Source organism: Glossina fuscipes, unplaced genomic scaffold, assembly GCF_014805625.2.
Source record: "Glossina fuscipes isolate IAEA_lab_2018 unplaced genomic scaffold, Yale_Gfus_2 90, whole genome shotgun sequence".
NCBI lineage: Eukaryota > Metazoa > Arthropoda > Insecta > Diptera > Glossinidae > Glossina > Glossina fuscipes.
Genome location: NW_023998444.1, coordinates 1,286,403 through 1,302,922, shown reverse-complemented (window position 1 = coordinate 1,302,922; position 16,520 = coordinate 1,286,403). Strand labels below are relative to the sequence as shown.

Sequence of the window (16,520 nt, the reverse complement as noted above, 5' to 3'; positions counted from 1 at the left end):
GAGATCTTTCAATTTTTATCAATGAAGAGCTCGTTAAAAGTTTTATATAATTTACTCGTTCAAGCGTAGCGAGTATCATAAAAGAGTTAATTAAATGTTTTCCTTCGAATTTGAAGCGTATCTGCTAAGTATGTTTGATATCTGTATAGACACCGACACTGCAAGTTCTTTAAAGAATGCTCCCCTTCGGAGGCTGAGTGACATCGGGAGACTCCTTTCATGACGAGTATGTTTTCTTTCTTGCTTCATTCGTTTTCTTTCTTAATTTCTTTAATTTTTGCGCGCCCTCTTTAAAAATTTTTTGTGGTTTTTTTTTTTTTTTTTTTTTACCTTTTAACACAGGTATGACAAACATTGTGTAAATACATAACCTAACTTCAATAAGAGTTTGAGAAAACAAAAGTTATAGTGAGTGAATGAGTTGTTGTAACCATTTAACATGAAACTTAAGTCAAGTTAAGCGGTTATTATCTTACTTCCAGAAAGAATTTTTTTTTTTTTTGTTTGTTTTTATTTTTGCTTTTAATTAGAAGAACGGTTCAGACGGTATAAAGGTTTATGCAGAAATATATGCAGTTTCCACTAAAGAGTTGTGGGTTTTTTTTTTTTTTTTAATTCATTTTAAAGAGGTTTTTACAAACTTTTTTTTGTGTTTTATTATAAACTCTATTATCTCTGTTACTCTCATCATTGATTTCCTTTTACTCAAGAGTTATTCACCTTTTTCTCTCAGTTGTTGAATATTTAGTTTTTATCAATAAGTTTGCGTAGAAGTTTTACAGTCATTTTTTTCTTCGTATTAACTATAAATTCATTCACTAAATGTTTTTCAAAATAAATTTATTTATGTTAATTATTTAAAAAAAAAAAAAAGCAATGCCTTTAGGCTTTACTCTTGATTAATAAGCAAATAATAAATGAAATAAAAAAAACAGAGGGAGCAGAGAAGAAACGTTCATAACATTAATATATGAAAGGTTAACAATTTGAAGAGAGCGAAAAAGAGAGTAAGAGTGTGGTGAATGTCGAGATATCGAGAAGAGATCGACAAAGTTACCAATTGAACTATTAAAGCAATTTAGTTGTTTGGTAAGCTTGCAAGTAATTGGATGTTTAAACGCTTAAAAGAAGTGATTAAAGTTAAAAGCAAAAGAAAAAAGAAGAAGAAAAAAAAAAGTTGAGAAAAGTTGAAATAACTATCTTTGCATTTAAAACCTTTATAAGAAAAAACGAAATACAAAAAAAAAAAAAAAACAAATTTTTTTTTTTCCTCCATAATATAATGCATAAGTAATGTGTGAGAGCGCGTGTGTGGCGACAAGTTTATAATATGGTGTTGTCTTGCCTGTTGGGCGAATGAATAAAAGTGAAAATCTGGTTTGTTAAATGATATTTAAATACAATATAATTGAAATTTTAATTATGAAAAGAAATTTAAAAAAATGAAAAAAAAAAAAATTAAAGAAAATAAAAAAAATAAATAAATAAATAAAAAAAATCCAAATAAAAACCAAAATTTATTATAATGAATTATAAATGAAAATAAATTTAAAAAAATATAAATTAAATAAAATGGAAATTGTATTCGGCTTGAACTAACCTACTATTAGCTTACGTGGAAACGTAAGAAAAGAAAAAATCTTCAAGAACTTATTGCTTCTTATAAAGAATGATGTTAAATAACATTCCCTTAACCTAAAACCAGTGGAAGAAGCTTCTTAATCACGCCTGGACAAATTCTAATTTTTATACATTATTTCCCATAGTTTATTATCTTAAAGCTTAAAGTGCTTAAACACTGTCTTCACTACTTTCTAGATATGCAGCAACAATTGTATAGTCCATCGTTTAGTTTAGATGAACGCGTTTTGCAAAATTTTTCCGCTTAAGTTTAGAAAGCGGGTTTTCATTACTCATTATTCATAGTATTCACGAATTGATTTGGATAAAATGTTTTCACAATTCAATCGCATGAATTCATAAAATATTTCTTCACACTAAATTTGTCGCATCCATATTCCATGCTTAATACTGCAAGCGTGATAAGGCAAAGTAGGAAGTCTTCCAATTGAATATTTCCTATATATAAACTATGTAACAAGCAAGCATTGTTAAATTAACTTCATTATTGAACTGAGCCGACCCGATAGATATTCAATGGAGTCCGTCATTCATTTCATAGAGATTGGTAGTAATCAAGCAAGACAGACGGACAAATATGATTCAATCGATTTTCTTTCTTACAAGAGACATACAGACAGACAGGCAGACAGAAGGATAAAATTCAAATGACTTCTCTTTCTACGTCATGCGAATAGACGGAAAAGGTTCAATCGATTCTCTTTTCAATGTAAGAGAGACAGACAGAAAAGATACCATCGATTGCCGCTTTTAGATAAGACAGGTAGACAGACAGGCAGAGAGACAGACAAACAGATCGGCAGACAGACATACAGACAAACAGACAGACACAATTCAATCAGTTCCTCTTTTGACGTCAGACAAAGAGACAGCTAATTACGGTTTAATCGCGAAAATGTCTGACAGGTACTAGTTGAGTAGAACCCACTCTTCTGAGTTGACGAGTATTGACATTTCAATTAGTTAATCGGCAGGCGGAAGAAATATATGATTCAATCGAGTTCGGTATTCACGTAAGACGGCGCACTGTTTATTTGAAACGCAATGGTAAGCACGTTGGGATGGATGGGCAGACGAGCAAGCTTTAGTCGCACCCCCCCATTAAGAGGGAAGAGAAAATCCTAAAATTTTCCTATGAAGACATCCTCAAACCACAAATACAATGCAATATTTTAAGCAAGAATTATATGATTTTTTCATAAGATCCAACAAAAGTGTTCAACCAGATAGGAGGAAGACAACTAAAAGAGAAGAGAAAGGAAAACAATCACTGAAATTTAATGAACTTCTTAAATGACTTCCACTTAATTGATACATTTATAAAAACGCTTTCAATTTGAAAGGTAAACAAGTGTGAAAGTAATCTTCATTTTTTTAAAAAAAATATTTCATAAACGATTGCCTGCAAGAGGAGGCGAGAGGTTAAACGGATAGATAAGATTTAAACGATTTAAGTTTTAATTTCTTGCCGGCACTACAAGTTGGATTTTTTTGGTTTTCAACGGTATACGTAGTCTACCGTAAGCCAATATATGAGATATAAAATATCGTTAGCTTGTTTGCTGTAAGGGAATTATTTTTCAAATTTATTATATAAAGTTAGACCCACGTTTAAATAATAAAACTCATGTTGATTTTATATAATACAAGAATAGCTGACTCATACAAAAAATTATAAAGAAATGAAAAATTTTTTTCTTTACATTTATGCATATTTGTATATACACATATATGTATATGTATGTTTTTGATCTGGTTTCAGACATTTTCGAATGTAAGCTTAATGAAAACATGCATAAAAGATCATTGGCATTTGGTTTAGCTTTTTCGTTCGAATATTTAAAGGCCAGCAAAAGGGGAGAATTTTAAGTCATAAACTCGTTCGAAGGGTGTTTTTAAGAATGCAAGCACTTTGAAGCCTTCGTTGCCTCGTTTCATAGGAACGGCTTTTAAGGAAAGTACGATTCATTTATGGGCTTGGCTAGGTACCAAGTGGCAATAACATTAATAGTCTCTAAATATATATAAATAATAGTAAATACAATATGGTTAGCATATATATAAAAATCCTTAAGTTAAGAAATTGCTTTCAAAAAAAGTAAGACTACTAGTCTCTTAGTTGGGCATGTGTGTGTGTGTGTGTGTAGGAAACTCTAAAGTATTGAAATTGAAACAAGTAAAAAGAATTCTGCGCGACTTGTCAAAGTAAGGCTGTTAATGGGAGGTGGTCGGAAAAGTGATCCGATCCGAACTAATTTCAATAGCATTCATCGTTGCGTCAGAACGTTTCAGTACACCGAGGTTAATCAAAATATAGCAAAAATTGTTGCCTGTTGATTGAATGCAATAAGATATGACGGACAAACGGACGGACAATTTGGATTGATATAAATATAAGATGGATGTTGCATAACTTCTTATAATATACGCTTGCACCACAAGTGATGTACGTTATAAGGACCTTACTCCTTGTACGTATAAAGGCTTACTCATGTCAGCCCATCTGGAAGGGACTTTGCGCTTCTAAAGAGCTTGCATACGATACATTGTTATCTAACTGAACCATTCAAGAAATCAATATTATTTGCTGTGATTGATGCATTTTCTATGACCTCTGTTACTCGAACTCAAGGTTAATCAAACTCTTGAAGAAGTCAAGTCTGAACTCTGGAAGGAAGAATTAAAATCCCTTAAAGTGTACGTTTATGGCTTTAATACTTCTTACTTTTAACTCTAGGGGTTTCAATGGATATTACTGTGATTAGTGAGCCTCTATGAAAAGATTATCTCTCTTCAAGACCAACGCATATAATCATAGCTTTCAGAATTTGAATTTTGCTTTAAATAAACCGACTTGGCTTGATCGTCTTCTTGTTAATACCATTTATAAATAAGCACTCGCCATCCAAATCCTAGATATTGGAATAGATTTTACGCATGTGTATATAGAGTATCTTAAAAGTAATGAAACTCTATATCAAGTAGATTTAAAGCAGCTATCAAGGCCTTTATATCCTCGGTTTATTTCTTATCTATATCTTCGCCTTGACTGTTATGTCGAAAGAGGCTCTATACTCTTACTAGTACATCAGTCGTTATTTATAAATTAGATGTAGGTCGTAGAAAGATCATCTAAACCTCATCATTAATTCGAAGATAGGTTCATGTGCATCTGTTCACCGGCATGTTTACTGTCCATTTACCGAAAGTTCTAAACCTCACCATTAATTCGAAGACATATTAATGTATACCCGTCCATTGGTCCATTCACTGAAAGTTCATCTAAATCTCATTATTAATTCGAAGATATGTTATTGTGTATCCGTCCATCGGTCCATTTACTGTAAATGATACCTGGGACGTTAAAAGGCAGATAGACTAGAGTCTAGCCTGATTTGCATAAACTTTGTTCTCTTAAAAGGAGAGAAAAATAGAAGGAACGTTCAAAAAATTCAAAAAGAGTCAAAATGAGAGCAGTCTTAACCAAAATCGATTACAATTCCATTAATAAGTCACGTACAGCAAGTGCAGTTAAGAAATTTTAGCAAAATATTTACTGAAGTCATTTATAAGATCGTGATAATCAAAAGATACGATCGTCTGCGTTTATCTTTGGTAGTTGGTTTTCAAACGTCGAGCATTGACCGGCGCACCTATGCGACGCGGAATTTACGTAAAGTGTTTCGAAAAAAAAAAAATCATGTCATGTGCCTCCAAGACGTTAAAATCAATTTGAAACAAAATAAATCATTTTTTTTTTGCATGGTTTTCGAATAGTCAGTCAGTCAGTCAGACAGTCATAGAATTGTGACATATGTTGTGGAAATTTTTTTTACAATAAGAAACGAAAAGCAATCCAAATAATTGAAATACATAACCTTTGCATCAGCTGCCATTTGCTTTAAAGTTTCATGCCACGAAACCTGAAGCGTTTGGCTGAAAAGTTATACAATATTTTCTTTAAAGTTGCTTTTTAACTTGTGCTTAACCGGTTCTCATCTAAAGAATTTTTGCATAAATTATTATAAATTCAAGAAAGAAAAAAAGCTTTGTTTTTTTTTTTTTTTTTTTTTTTGCAATAAAAAGAAAAGAATTGCAACCGCCACTAAAAGTGAAATCGAAAGACTTAAGCAAAAAACTATGCAAAAAATAGCATAAATTATTTATAAATGATTATTAAAATAATTAAATTATTTATATAAATAAATAAATTATATAGTGTGAAAATTATCAAATAATTTATTCCATTGAAAATTTATATACAAAAACAATAAAAAATATAAATACAATTTATAATATTTTTACTCATCATAATATTTTTCAAAAAAAATTTCTTTAAAAATTTCAATTTTGTAATTTTTTACAAAAATTTTATAATTTTTTAAATTTGTAATAATAATTGAAAACTGTTAAGATATTTGTAAATTTTCACATCTATTATTTATAATCTTTAAATCTTAAACAATACAAAAAAAATTTATTTATTTCAAATAAATTAGGAAAAAAATTTAGAAAAACTTAAAAACTTATTTTATTTGGAAAATTTTTTAAAATTTTAAAAATTATAAAATTTTAAATAAAAGTTTAAAAAATTATAAAATTTTAAATAAAAATTTTTAAATTATTCGTAATAATAAACAATTACAAATTTTAAAATGTGTTTTAAAATTAACGAAAAGGAAAAAGCATGGACAGACAGACTGACATTGTTGAAACGTGTATGTGTTGCTTCTGAGATGATAATTTCTAAGTGTTGCAAAAAAAAAACCATGCCCGCTTTCATTGGTGGAATTAGAAATTTTTTATATATATATATTATAAGCATGCATTCAATGCTTTGATTGGCCTCATTATTTTTAAGTTAGTAATCAAACTCTTTTAAAGCAAATTACGTTTAATTTTTATTTATTGAGAATTTTTCAAAAATTTCGCGAAAAATTTATTAAGTTTTATGAGTTTCAGTTATCAACGCGAACCTTCCACTAAAAAATTTTTGTAGTTTTAAAAAATAATTTATTGTAAAAAAATTTTTCGTCTTTTTATACACTCCACCGCTTTTGTATATTAAGTTTGTGCGGATGTGTACACCATCCAGAAGCATTTGAGATGGATTCACACTTTATTATATCGATCCGAACTTGTCTGTCCGCCCGTTCGTCTGTTCACCTGCCTATGTTATTTTATTTTGTTTAACCTGCAAGACAAAATTTTCGAGATATTTTGATGAAATTTGGTCTGCCGTTCTGTTTTGGCCCAAAGGCGAACGCTACTGAAACTCTTTCGCACACTTTCAATGTGAGGCCTTATTTTAAAAAGTCGTCACTTTCTTAAGCAAGGCAGTATAGGGTATCTAACGGTAAGCCGTATTCGATGGTAAATGTTTACGATTAACATGAATTTTTGCATTAAAATGAATACGTCCGTCTATCCATCCCCATTTCTAATATAGGAGTTCTTAAAGTCACAACACTTGAGATAGAAAATTGAAACGTGGTAAGCATATGCTTGGGTGACGGCCGCAAGCGTAGATTGGAAATGGGCGTAATCCGCCTAGAAGAACACTTACAGTGGGTGAAGATTACAAGAAACTTTCTTTTTTGTTTTTTAAAATAATTTCAATTTTATCAGCTGCTTGCTCTTCGCCACAGGAATTTCTGTCAAAATTTCGTATATTTCTCAGAGTAATCTTTCAAAGTGAAGAAGATTTCCATCGGCCAATTTATCAAAGCCGTTTTATATGGTATATTGATTGATTGACTGCATCCTTATCCATTTTCTTTTTCTTTTTTTTTATAAATTTTGTAGCTTAACATACGCTTGCAAACGCAACAATAGAAACATTTTCGAAAAATGTTCAATTGCATGGAAAAATCTTTCAATTACAATGCGACGGTAATTGAAGCAAAATTTCTATAAATTAACTAAAGTCTGTTACAAATACATAAAGGAAAAAAATAAATAAATAAGTGAAATAAAAAATACTTTACAACTACTCATCAACGCCATTCAAAAAATATATAAAAATAAAGAAAATCAAAAGGAATTTCAACTCAGATACCACTGCGGCGAAAGAAGTTAGTCATTGTGCTAAAAATTTAATTTGAAGTATAAGGAAAGAAACAAAAAAAAAAAAAAACAAAAAAAAAAACAAGAAAATTCACGAAAATGCTAACAAGTAAACGTAGAAAATCTCATAGCATTTACAACCGTCTGTTGGCGGTTGCTTTAATATGTGGCTTACTTTTCTGCGATGGCATTCAGACGTCAAATGCAGTACCGCAGGCAAACTATAGTGATGATGCAAATGCGCATAATAATCAACAACATGATAGTACATCTGCATCAGCAATAATAACAACAACAACAGCAGCAGCAGCGGATTTAACAATTGTTGGCGTTACGACAGTCAAGCCAGTATTGCTCAACCGTAATACTAATAACAGCAGTAACAGCGCCAACGACAACAATAGTAGCATTATTTCTACTACAGAGAGTCTTAAGTTTACGACAATACAACCAGAGTTGTTGGTTGATACGACTACGATAGTATATAATATTAACAATGATAGTTCATTGACTTCTAGCATAACAGAAACCATAGCAACAGCATCGGTAACTTCATCATCGCCATTGCCATCGTCTTCATCGAACACATCAGTATCTTCTTCCTCTGCTGCCATTGCTGCCAAAGTTTCACATGCAACGGTTCCGTTCACAATTACAACAACACCAGCAACGCCGAACAGCATCAGCTTTGGCCCAACTTTAACTGAAACCAACAAATTGCCTGCCAACGTTCGTGATGTTAATAATAATGGTAAGTTTCTCTTATTTTTTATGTGTAATTTTGTTTTTCTTGCATTTTTGTTGTAATTTTACTCTGCTTTTTTTCTTATTATATTCTATTCTTATGTTTAATGGTGCGGTTATGAGTGCTGTTATTATTGTTGTTATATATATATATACATATATTTTTTTTTTTTTTGAAAATACAATCTAATGCAACAATAGAGAAACGTTGGGTTTGTTCTTATATAGGCTTTATGTTGTTGTATTTTTTTTTTTTTTATATTTGTTTAGAGCGGATAAATTTTCAATATCCAATTAGTTAGATTCTATCAATGGCAATCAATCTTCTGCGCGAATTGTTAAAACAAATTTTCTAAAAAATCAACAAAAATCTTAATAATCACTATCAAAGAATGAAAGTATACTAAATTTTTCATTTGACATGTAGCTCAAGCAAGTAAACATAACTCATGCTATCAGTGTAAGACTATTAGTCTTATTCAACTTGGGCGCCTTTGTAAGCAAAGTTCTCTCAAAGTTAACAGGTTTTTATAATAAATGGGTTTGAACGGAATGAAATCGTCTTAGCATAGCCGTGAATACATAATTGAAACGATTGAAAGTCTTCGCATATATATACATATCTATGTAATTGAAGAAATATATCAGAGGAGAAGTGAAAGGTAAGGAATTTTCGTTTCTTTCTTCCCTGACCACTTTGAAGTCGGGATCAAGAGCAATCTAATTAGATTATGGAAGCAACTATGAGTTAGTTGTCTACTGTTTTAAATGTAAAAAAGTTAAAAAAGATTTTAAAATAACTGCATAGTTATATCAGAATCTGAATCATCAGATTATTAGCTTCATCAATAGTGCGCCAAGGGATTAGCATTCTGCAAAAGAAAAGCAAATGTGATCTCTTTCAGTCATGTCTCTGCTCATATTTTAATTCTTCCAAATCTCTTTTCTTGCTCGCGCATCTATACCTTGGTTTTATGCTAACGCTTTAATTATATCTCAAGTCCGTGCATAGAAGTGTTCATGTCATGAGAAAGACATTCATCGGTTGAGAACAACTTTTCCATGGCTTAGCCCAAATTTGCAACAATAGTTGTCAACTGTGTAAAAGCTTTAAGGCACAATTTCAAATTGGGAGTCAGAAAAGCGCATTGTATGCGACTTGTGTCGCATACGAACACAATAATAACATTACTAAACTTATAACGCGTTATCCTTCGGAAGTCTTTAAGTGAATGCACTTTTCCAAAATTTTCATTTATTTATTTATGGTAAAGCATTTTTATTTTATGGCAAGGCTCCATTGCCAAGTTATGTCATGACAATCGCTGGTCGGGTCTGTAAAATGTTTCTGATTTCATAAGCAGCTAAGCTCAAGGTGTCGAGTCGTAGTGAGTGTGAGAGAGAGCCGGATATCTTGCCACCAGATTGCATGGTAATCCATAAGGCCTTCTAGCTTGGCGATAAATTTTTTATCAATTAGTTGCTTTCTTTAGGAGAATTCCTATGACCGTGCAAATAAGAAAAAGATTTACAAGAGATGTTGTATCAGTATACACCACAAATTCAAAAGGTCATCTTTAACCAACTCAAGCCCGTGTTTTCTGTTTTTTCTAAGCGGTCAACATTATCCAAAGACAGATCCTTAGCCCAACACATTAGGATTCTTTTGTGCAGAAAACTTTCCGGAGAAAAATTCCTGTCTCTTCTTGAGGTCTCTTCAAAACACTAGCTCAACGATAGATTGCTCGCATTTCTTTGCATTTCCACTGCTAAATAACTCGTGTTCCCGATCAATCCGATTTTTTTTTTCACTCTACTAATAACCGCAATCGTGTGCCCAAAATAGCTAACGGCATTGAAGGCAAAGGTATAACTGCCCAAACAGGCTCATTTCCCTGACTACTTCCTCGTTGGCACTAAAGAATTGTATAATACGTTTGAAGGACAACTTAAATCCTACGTTATCGTTTGATAGTTGCTCCGATTTTAAAGGCCATATTTCTGCTTTCCCTTTGCTAACTATGGCTTAGTTACAAACTGTACATTAGGCTTCGCTTAGGTTTGTTCCTTCGAACATCGCTTGAATGTTTCGCTTACGCACAAACCATCTATAAACGAACTTTAGACCATACTTATTAAGCTTGTTTGCGATCGGACAGGCTGGATACGATCAGCTGATTATATTGTTGCGGTTTGTCATGTTATTGCCTAACGACTTCATGTGGGACTTGTAAGTGTGATGAAATTATCAAACTGGTTAACGATTTGGAATCCAAAAAATGGGCTTTATGACAGAGCATGAGCTGCTTGCCGTAATTCAAGAAAGCCAAACTCTGGGACGCATTGTCCAAGCCAGCGCCACTGAGCAAGTGCGATCTGTACATAATGAGCTTTCTGTGTTAAATGAAGTACGTCAAGGGCAAAGGTGCAGTCCTTATTTGCGGTCGATGGATGATTGAATTACTTTCAACGATGAGCAGTCATCATAAGACTCTTATCGAAGAGCATGAACAGCCTTCTCGGGCTGGAAGGTGACCGTGATGGTAACGCTAGCGAACATTCCCAAACAGACTATAAGCCTTCTATTGCTGACTCATTGGATTTGCATGCTCGTGGCAAGACCTGCTCGTATCGGGATTGGATTGAGAATTTCAGGCTCTTTTGCAAGTGCAGAGATCGTCGCTGACTCATAAGGCAAATAATGGTTTATCGATCCAACTACGAGATTTTTTTTTTTAGCAGTACTCACGGGTTGCCTTAAGACAAACATAGTTTGATTGCTTGGGCACTAGTATTTAAGGCTATTGGTTTTATTGAAAACTCCATTCCACTTGAGATTTCAACGTGTGGCCATTGAGTTGTTAGTCAAGAGTCCTGTCCCCCCTACTCAGGCCAATTAGGATGATTATTTACTCGAACATTTGTTTAATTGCTAACGATAAAGAGAAATCTTTCATTTATCAAATTTATTCTATAAGGTGTGACTATTAACAACTATCTCTGAACAAGGCAGAAAAAGTAGTTTTGCAAAAATCTTTTCCAAGGCTATAGATTGGACGCCAATTATTAAAGAATTTATGCAAAAGAGCAAATTAAATTCGACAAACAAAGTTGAATAGAAATCGGCTCCAGGTTATTTACGCATATTTTTCTTTTAAATTATTCATTGCGTGGTCTCATGAGATTGTGTAACGTTTAGGAGTGATTATATAAAGCAAATATATATATATAAATTTATATATAAATCATTCCATAACAAAATCATGATTAATTATTTTCGAAAAAGCAAAACGTTAACATGTAAGCCTTATCGACGAGCGAATAAAACATATGGCGACACAAGTGTGTGTCCTGAGTAGCGTTCATTTATTTGCATTCGCACTGCACGGTTATAGAATAGGAATTTTACGCTTTGTTCAAAGCACTCTCGCTATTTGTTAAACAAAATAATTGAAAGAAAAACAAGTAAGAAGATATAGTCGGGCCGACTTTTAAATACCCTTTACCACATTGTCAAACACAACTCTTATTTTTATTATAGAACATAAAAATTATATCTTATTCCTCTATAAAAGCATATTTATCAAGTGCATACTTATCGGGAAGCGACCCTAAAACGCAACTTAATGTAGTACGAGCTTTATCATTACATATCCAAAAATAGGTTTAGATGGTCCAAATTTTGTAGAGTTCATTTTTGTATGAAATTCCTATTATGGGTCAATTTTTATTACCGCATATTAAAAGGTGGGCTTTTCTGCTCTACAAAGAATCAATTTTCGTGAAAATACTTAGTACCGTACGATTCAAAAAATAGTTCGAGTTGTTTCAAATTTGCTATAGTTAATTTTTTTACGTTAAGTTACTACTAACACATAATTTTCATCATGAAGCATTGAAAATTCTACCTGTTTGTCGAAAGAACTTCAGTTTTCCTTATATGAGAGAGTGGGTTCAAAAATTGCTCCATCCGGATCAAAGTTTCCATACCAATTTAGAACGGCGGAATACTTAGCCAATTTTGCTGGGAAATTTTGAAAATTGTAACATTTTGCATTCAACGACTTTTCAGAATTATGCATTATAGGGGGAATGGTCGAAAAAGTGTACCGATCCGACCCAATGTCAATTGCGTTCGTCCTTGGGTCTCAACACGTGACGTTCACCAAAATATCTCAAAAATTGCGACCTGTAACTTGAACACAATTTTAGATGGACAGACGGACAGACAGGCTTAGATCAACTCAGATTATGATTCTAAATTAACCAATATAATAAAAGGTCGGTCTACCTTAAACCCTTTCGCGTGTTATACACGCCAGCTTATAACTTAATATACCCTACACCACAAGTGGTGTATAGGGTATAAAAATCATTGAATGTCGAGTATCAAATAATTCGTGCTAAACCTAATGTAATTTTTCTTGTTTCTGAAAATGTTTGGCGCAGGCGGTTATTTGCATAATTGCTAACATAAATAATTTTATTCGTGCAGATTTGCATTAACATACATACGTACATTCAAAGAATTTACAAATATTTTCATGCATTACAATGAATTTATGAAAAACATAATTGTTTTTAGCGTTTATGCTCTAAAATAGAGAACGCGGGCGATAAACATTTTTAGCTTTAATATGTCAAAAGACTTTTTGTTTAGATATCTACAGATATCTATCTATTATGTAGGCTATAGGCACATAGAATTAAGCTACGAGATCACAATTTCTATTAAAAAATAAATCTTGTGTATATTGCGTTTATATTTCAATGAATGTCCTCTGAAAACTTATTATAGCGTCCTCAATAAATTGATTAAGGTTTCGTCTGTAACCAGTATGCCATGTGTTTACTGCTGCTGAGCTCACTTGAATTGTATTGAATTCTATTGAAATTGGTATGGAAATTGAAATCAAGTATTTTATGTCCTAATCGAAATAGAGACACAACTGGTGTCGTAACCATAACTGTATTATAATTCAAAGTCCAAAAGAAATCATAAAAATATAAGTCCAACTCCAATTAAACGTCTTACGTAATGAGAACTATATATAATTCCAATTAGAGTTCACATATTTTGACGCACACCCAAAAGGAAGCTTCAGAGTTCTTATCCCTTATACAAATTCTTGATCGGCGTGAAATTCTGAATTGATTAAATCACATCTGCCCGTCTGGGTGTCTGTGAGTCTGTATGGCGTGTGTTATTGTTATCCTCCTGGTCGCAAAAATTATTATATCAATTACAAATTTGGTACAAACATGGAACGTTTCTGTACCCACATTGACATTGCGAACGGGCAAAATTGGTTAGAGTACATGCCCACAGTCAAGTGGACCTTACATACCAAAAATGGTCATACTCTACACCACTTATGATACAAGCGTATATTTGGTGTTTGCGGACGTGTTCAACACACAAGGACTTGAGATAGACCCACCCTTCAGTAATACCGGTCGATTCAAAGAATGATCTTAGCCTGTCTGTTCATCCGATCTCTGTTCACGTAATTTTGTATACAACCTACAGGTCGCAATTGTTGGGACATTTTGATGAAATTTCGTACACTGACTTGCTTTGCCCCAAGAACGAATGCTATTGAAAATAGTTCGGATCGATCCACTTTCCCCACTTTCCTTCCTTTCGAATCCCCTCCAATATGAACTTTCTTAGGAAGACTAAATCTTTATAAGGTAAAAAGATCTAATTTTCAATATTTCAAGGTGAAAAATGGTTTGTATTAGTAAATTGATATGGAAATTTACCTTATCGAACTCGAACCATGTAAGTCCATTTTTTGGATGCCACCAAAAGTAAGGATTTTTGGGAGATCTAGACCACATATATCAAAAAGGACCAACTGTGACTGTTTTATATTGGAAATACGTTCATGATAGTAAATTGATATAAAAGTTAAGTGGAACAAATTTGAACCACATGAGTCTGTTTCCCAACTATTCTCCATATAAAATTTTTCATGATTAGTAAGCAGTTTTAATTTTTAATATAGCATGAGGAAAAGCGGTCCACAGCACTAATTAAAAAATTAACGATATGGAATTTCAATCACGTAGGTGAACTTTTCAATACACATACAGGTTATCATGAATAGCCCTTTTATGGAGGGGAAGTGTAATTTCTAGTTTTCTGTGGTGGAAACTGAAAAATAATAGAATTTTTGACTAGTGAACTAAAGTTACTTAATTTGGATCATGGCACTCAGGATTTCCGACATCTTCCAATACGCGAGCTCTCATGACAAGTATGCCTTTGCATGAAAATAATGTATAATTTTTGACGTATTATAATCAAAGGGAGAGAATAACTTTGCTAATCGAAGTCGTATAGGGTATCTAATGGTTTACCTTGCTCAGCTGTAATGCTCTTATTTGTTTGTGTATGTAATAATAAACATATTTAAGCGTAAACTATTATATTTTTTAACATTTACGCTTACAAAGCTTGTTACGTTTACCCTGCCATTTTTAATCTTCTACTCTCCCTAATGAAATGTTCAATCTAAACGGAATATAATTGCTTATATAAGTAGTTATTACCAGTAAAACGACAAAAACAAAAAAAATATCCAATACTTTGCAATAAATTTATTGAACTTATTATCATATTTTCGTTCAAGTGAATTATTTATGTTTTTTCAATAAATAAATAAAAGCTTTAATTAAACGTCGTTAAACTCCTGGCCTTCCGCCGCTCTAATGCACGGTAAAGAAAAAAAAAAAACAACTAACTAACTGCCCTACTAAACTTCATTCATTGAAATCCGCAAATTATTCTAACACAATACGTACGTAAATATTGTTAATTAAAGAAAAATAAAAAAAATAAAAAAAAACAGCTCATGTTTTTTCATAAGTATTTAAAACCAGATTAATACGGCATTTATTGTACAACTACACAGCATTTGTACGAACATGGGTGTGTGTGTGTGTGTGCGGATATGTGCGCATGCGTGTGTGTCTATGTGCTTAAATAAATCATTTCAAGTTCATTATGTTGTGTGTGTCTGCAAGTGTATGTGTGGTCGTGTGTGTGTGTGTGTGTGTATGTGTATGTTTGCGTCCATACACATGGACATTGGATTGATTACAACAAATCATAAAAATTTCAAATATGAATTGTTTAGCACTTGACTGGCGGTAATTTGTTCTTTTTTTCTTCTTCTCTTCTCTTCTCTTTTCTTGCATTGCTTTTTATTTACTACCTTTCAAGCAAACAATACTAAGGAGATTTATGAAACCAGTATTTGTGGTATTTTGATGTGAACCTGAGGTTTCAAAGGCCAAAGCTTTAAAAGAAAAAATACATCGTTATAGTGAAGTCACAGGTGTTTAGTTGTATGTGATGTAAAAATCCAACAAGATAAGAAAAACATGAAAAGAAAAAATCATATAAACTTAAGATAGTATTACGAAGCAGATATAATTAAATAATAAACAACAATATAAACAATAAATCAAAATAAAAACAATTCGTCTGAAACCACATCTGGAACATCGGATACTTAGCTTTATAATAGCTTCCATCTAAACTAATCAACACCTAATGGTATATTTTTTGCTCAGAGAATGTTTAGGAGACCTTTAAAGCCTACAAGAAAGCCCAAGAATAAGACACTCGAAAGTCAAGAGGTCGTGGAACCCTGCAAGACTATGAAAGTCAAACCCTTGTCTTGATTGTTCTATATATTTTTAAGACGGCCTCACCTTACAAAAATGCTTTTGATCCTTGTTAACTTCGGTTAGAACCGATCATGCTTTCTTTACACTTAGCTTTTCGTCAAAGAAGACGCATACGGGTACTTAAGAAGAGCTCGCGTACTTTTCGATTCATCTAAACATCGTGCCTAGTGAAATTAAATGAAAAGAGTAAGAAGAGAAGAGGAATGAAAGAGCAATGAGAAAGAGTGCACGCCAACTAAAGTCAGAGGAGATGGAGCCAGAGCAAAGATGGGAAAAAGTAGGAAAATAATACTTTTTCTACGTACCCGTGCATAGGACTTTCGCACGGAATAAAAGAATGCGGAAAATTTATTTTTATCCCATACAGA

At 32.4% G+C, this 16,520-nt stretch overlaps 1 protein-coding gene across 5 annotated transcripts in view; it reads left to right on the top strand.

Moving 5' to 3' along the window:
* Window positions 1-1,215: 1,215 nt before the first annotated feature.
* Window positions 1,216-16,520, top strand: part of LOC119638535 (putative epidermal cell surface receptor) — a 55,637-nt gene continuing 40,332 nt past the window's right edge. For 3 of the 5 annotated variants that reach the window (XM_038035401.1, XM_038035403.1, XM_038035400.1), the window contains exons 1-2: window positions 1,216-1,377; window positions 7,447-8,458. In XM_038035401.1, the coding sequence (XP_037891329.1) occupies window positions 7,807-8,458 (652 nt within the window). In that variant the 5' untranslated portion in view covers window positions 1,216-1,377; window positions 7,447-7,806. The remainder of the gene's footprint in view (window positions 1,378-7,446; window positions 8,459-16,520) is intronic. The other 2 variants (XM_038035402.1, XM_038035404.1) reach the window with 2 other exon arrangements.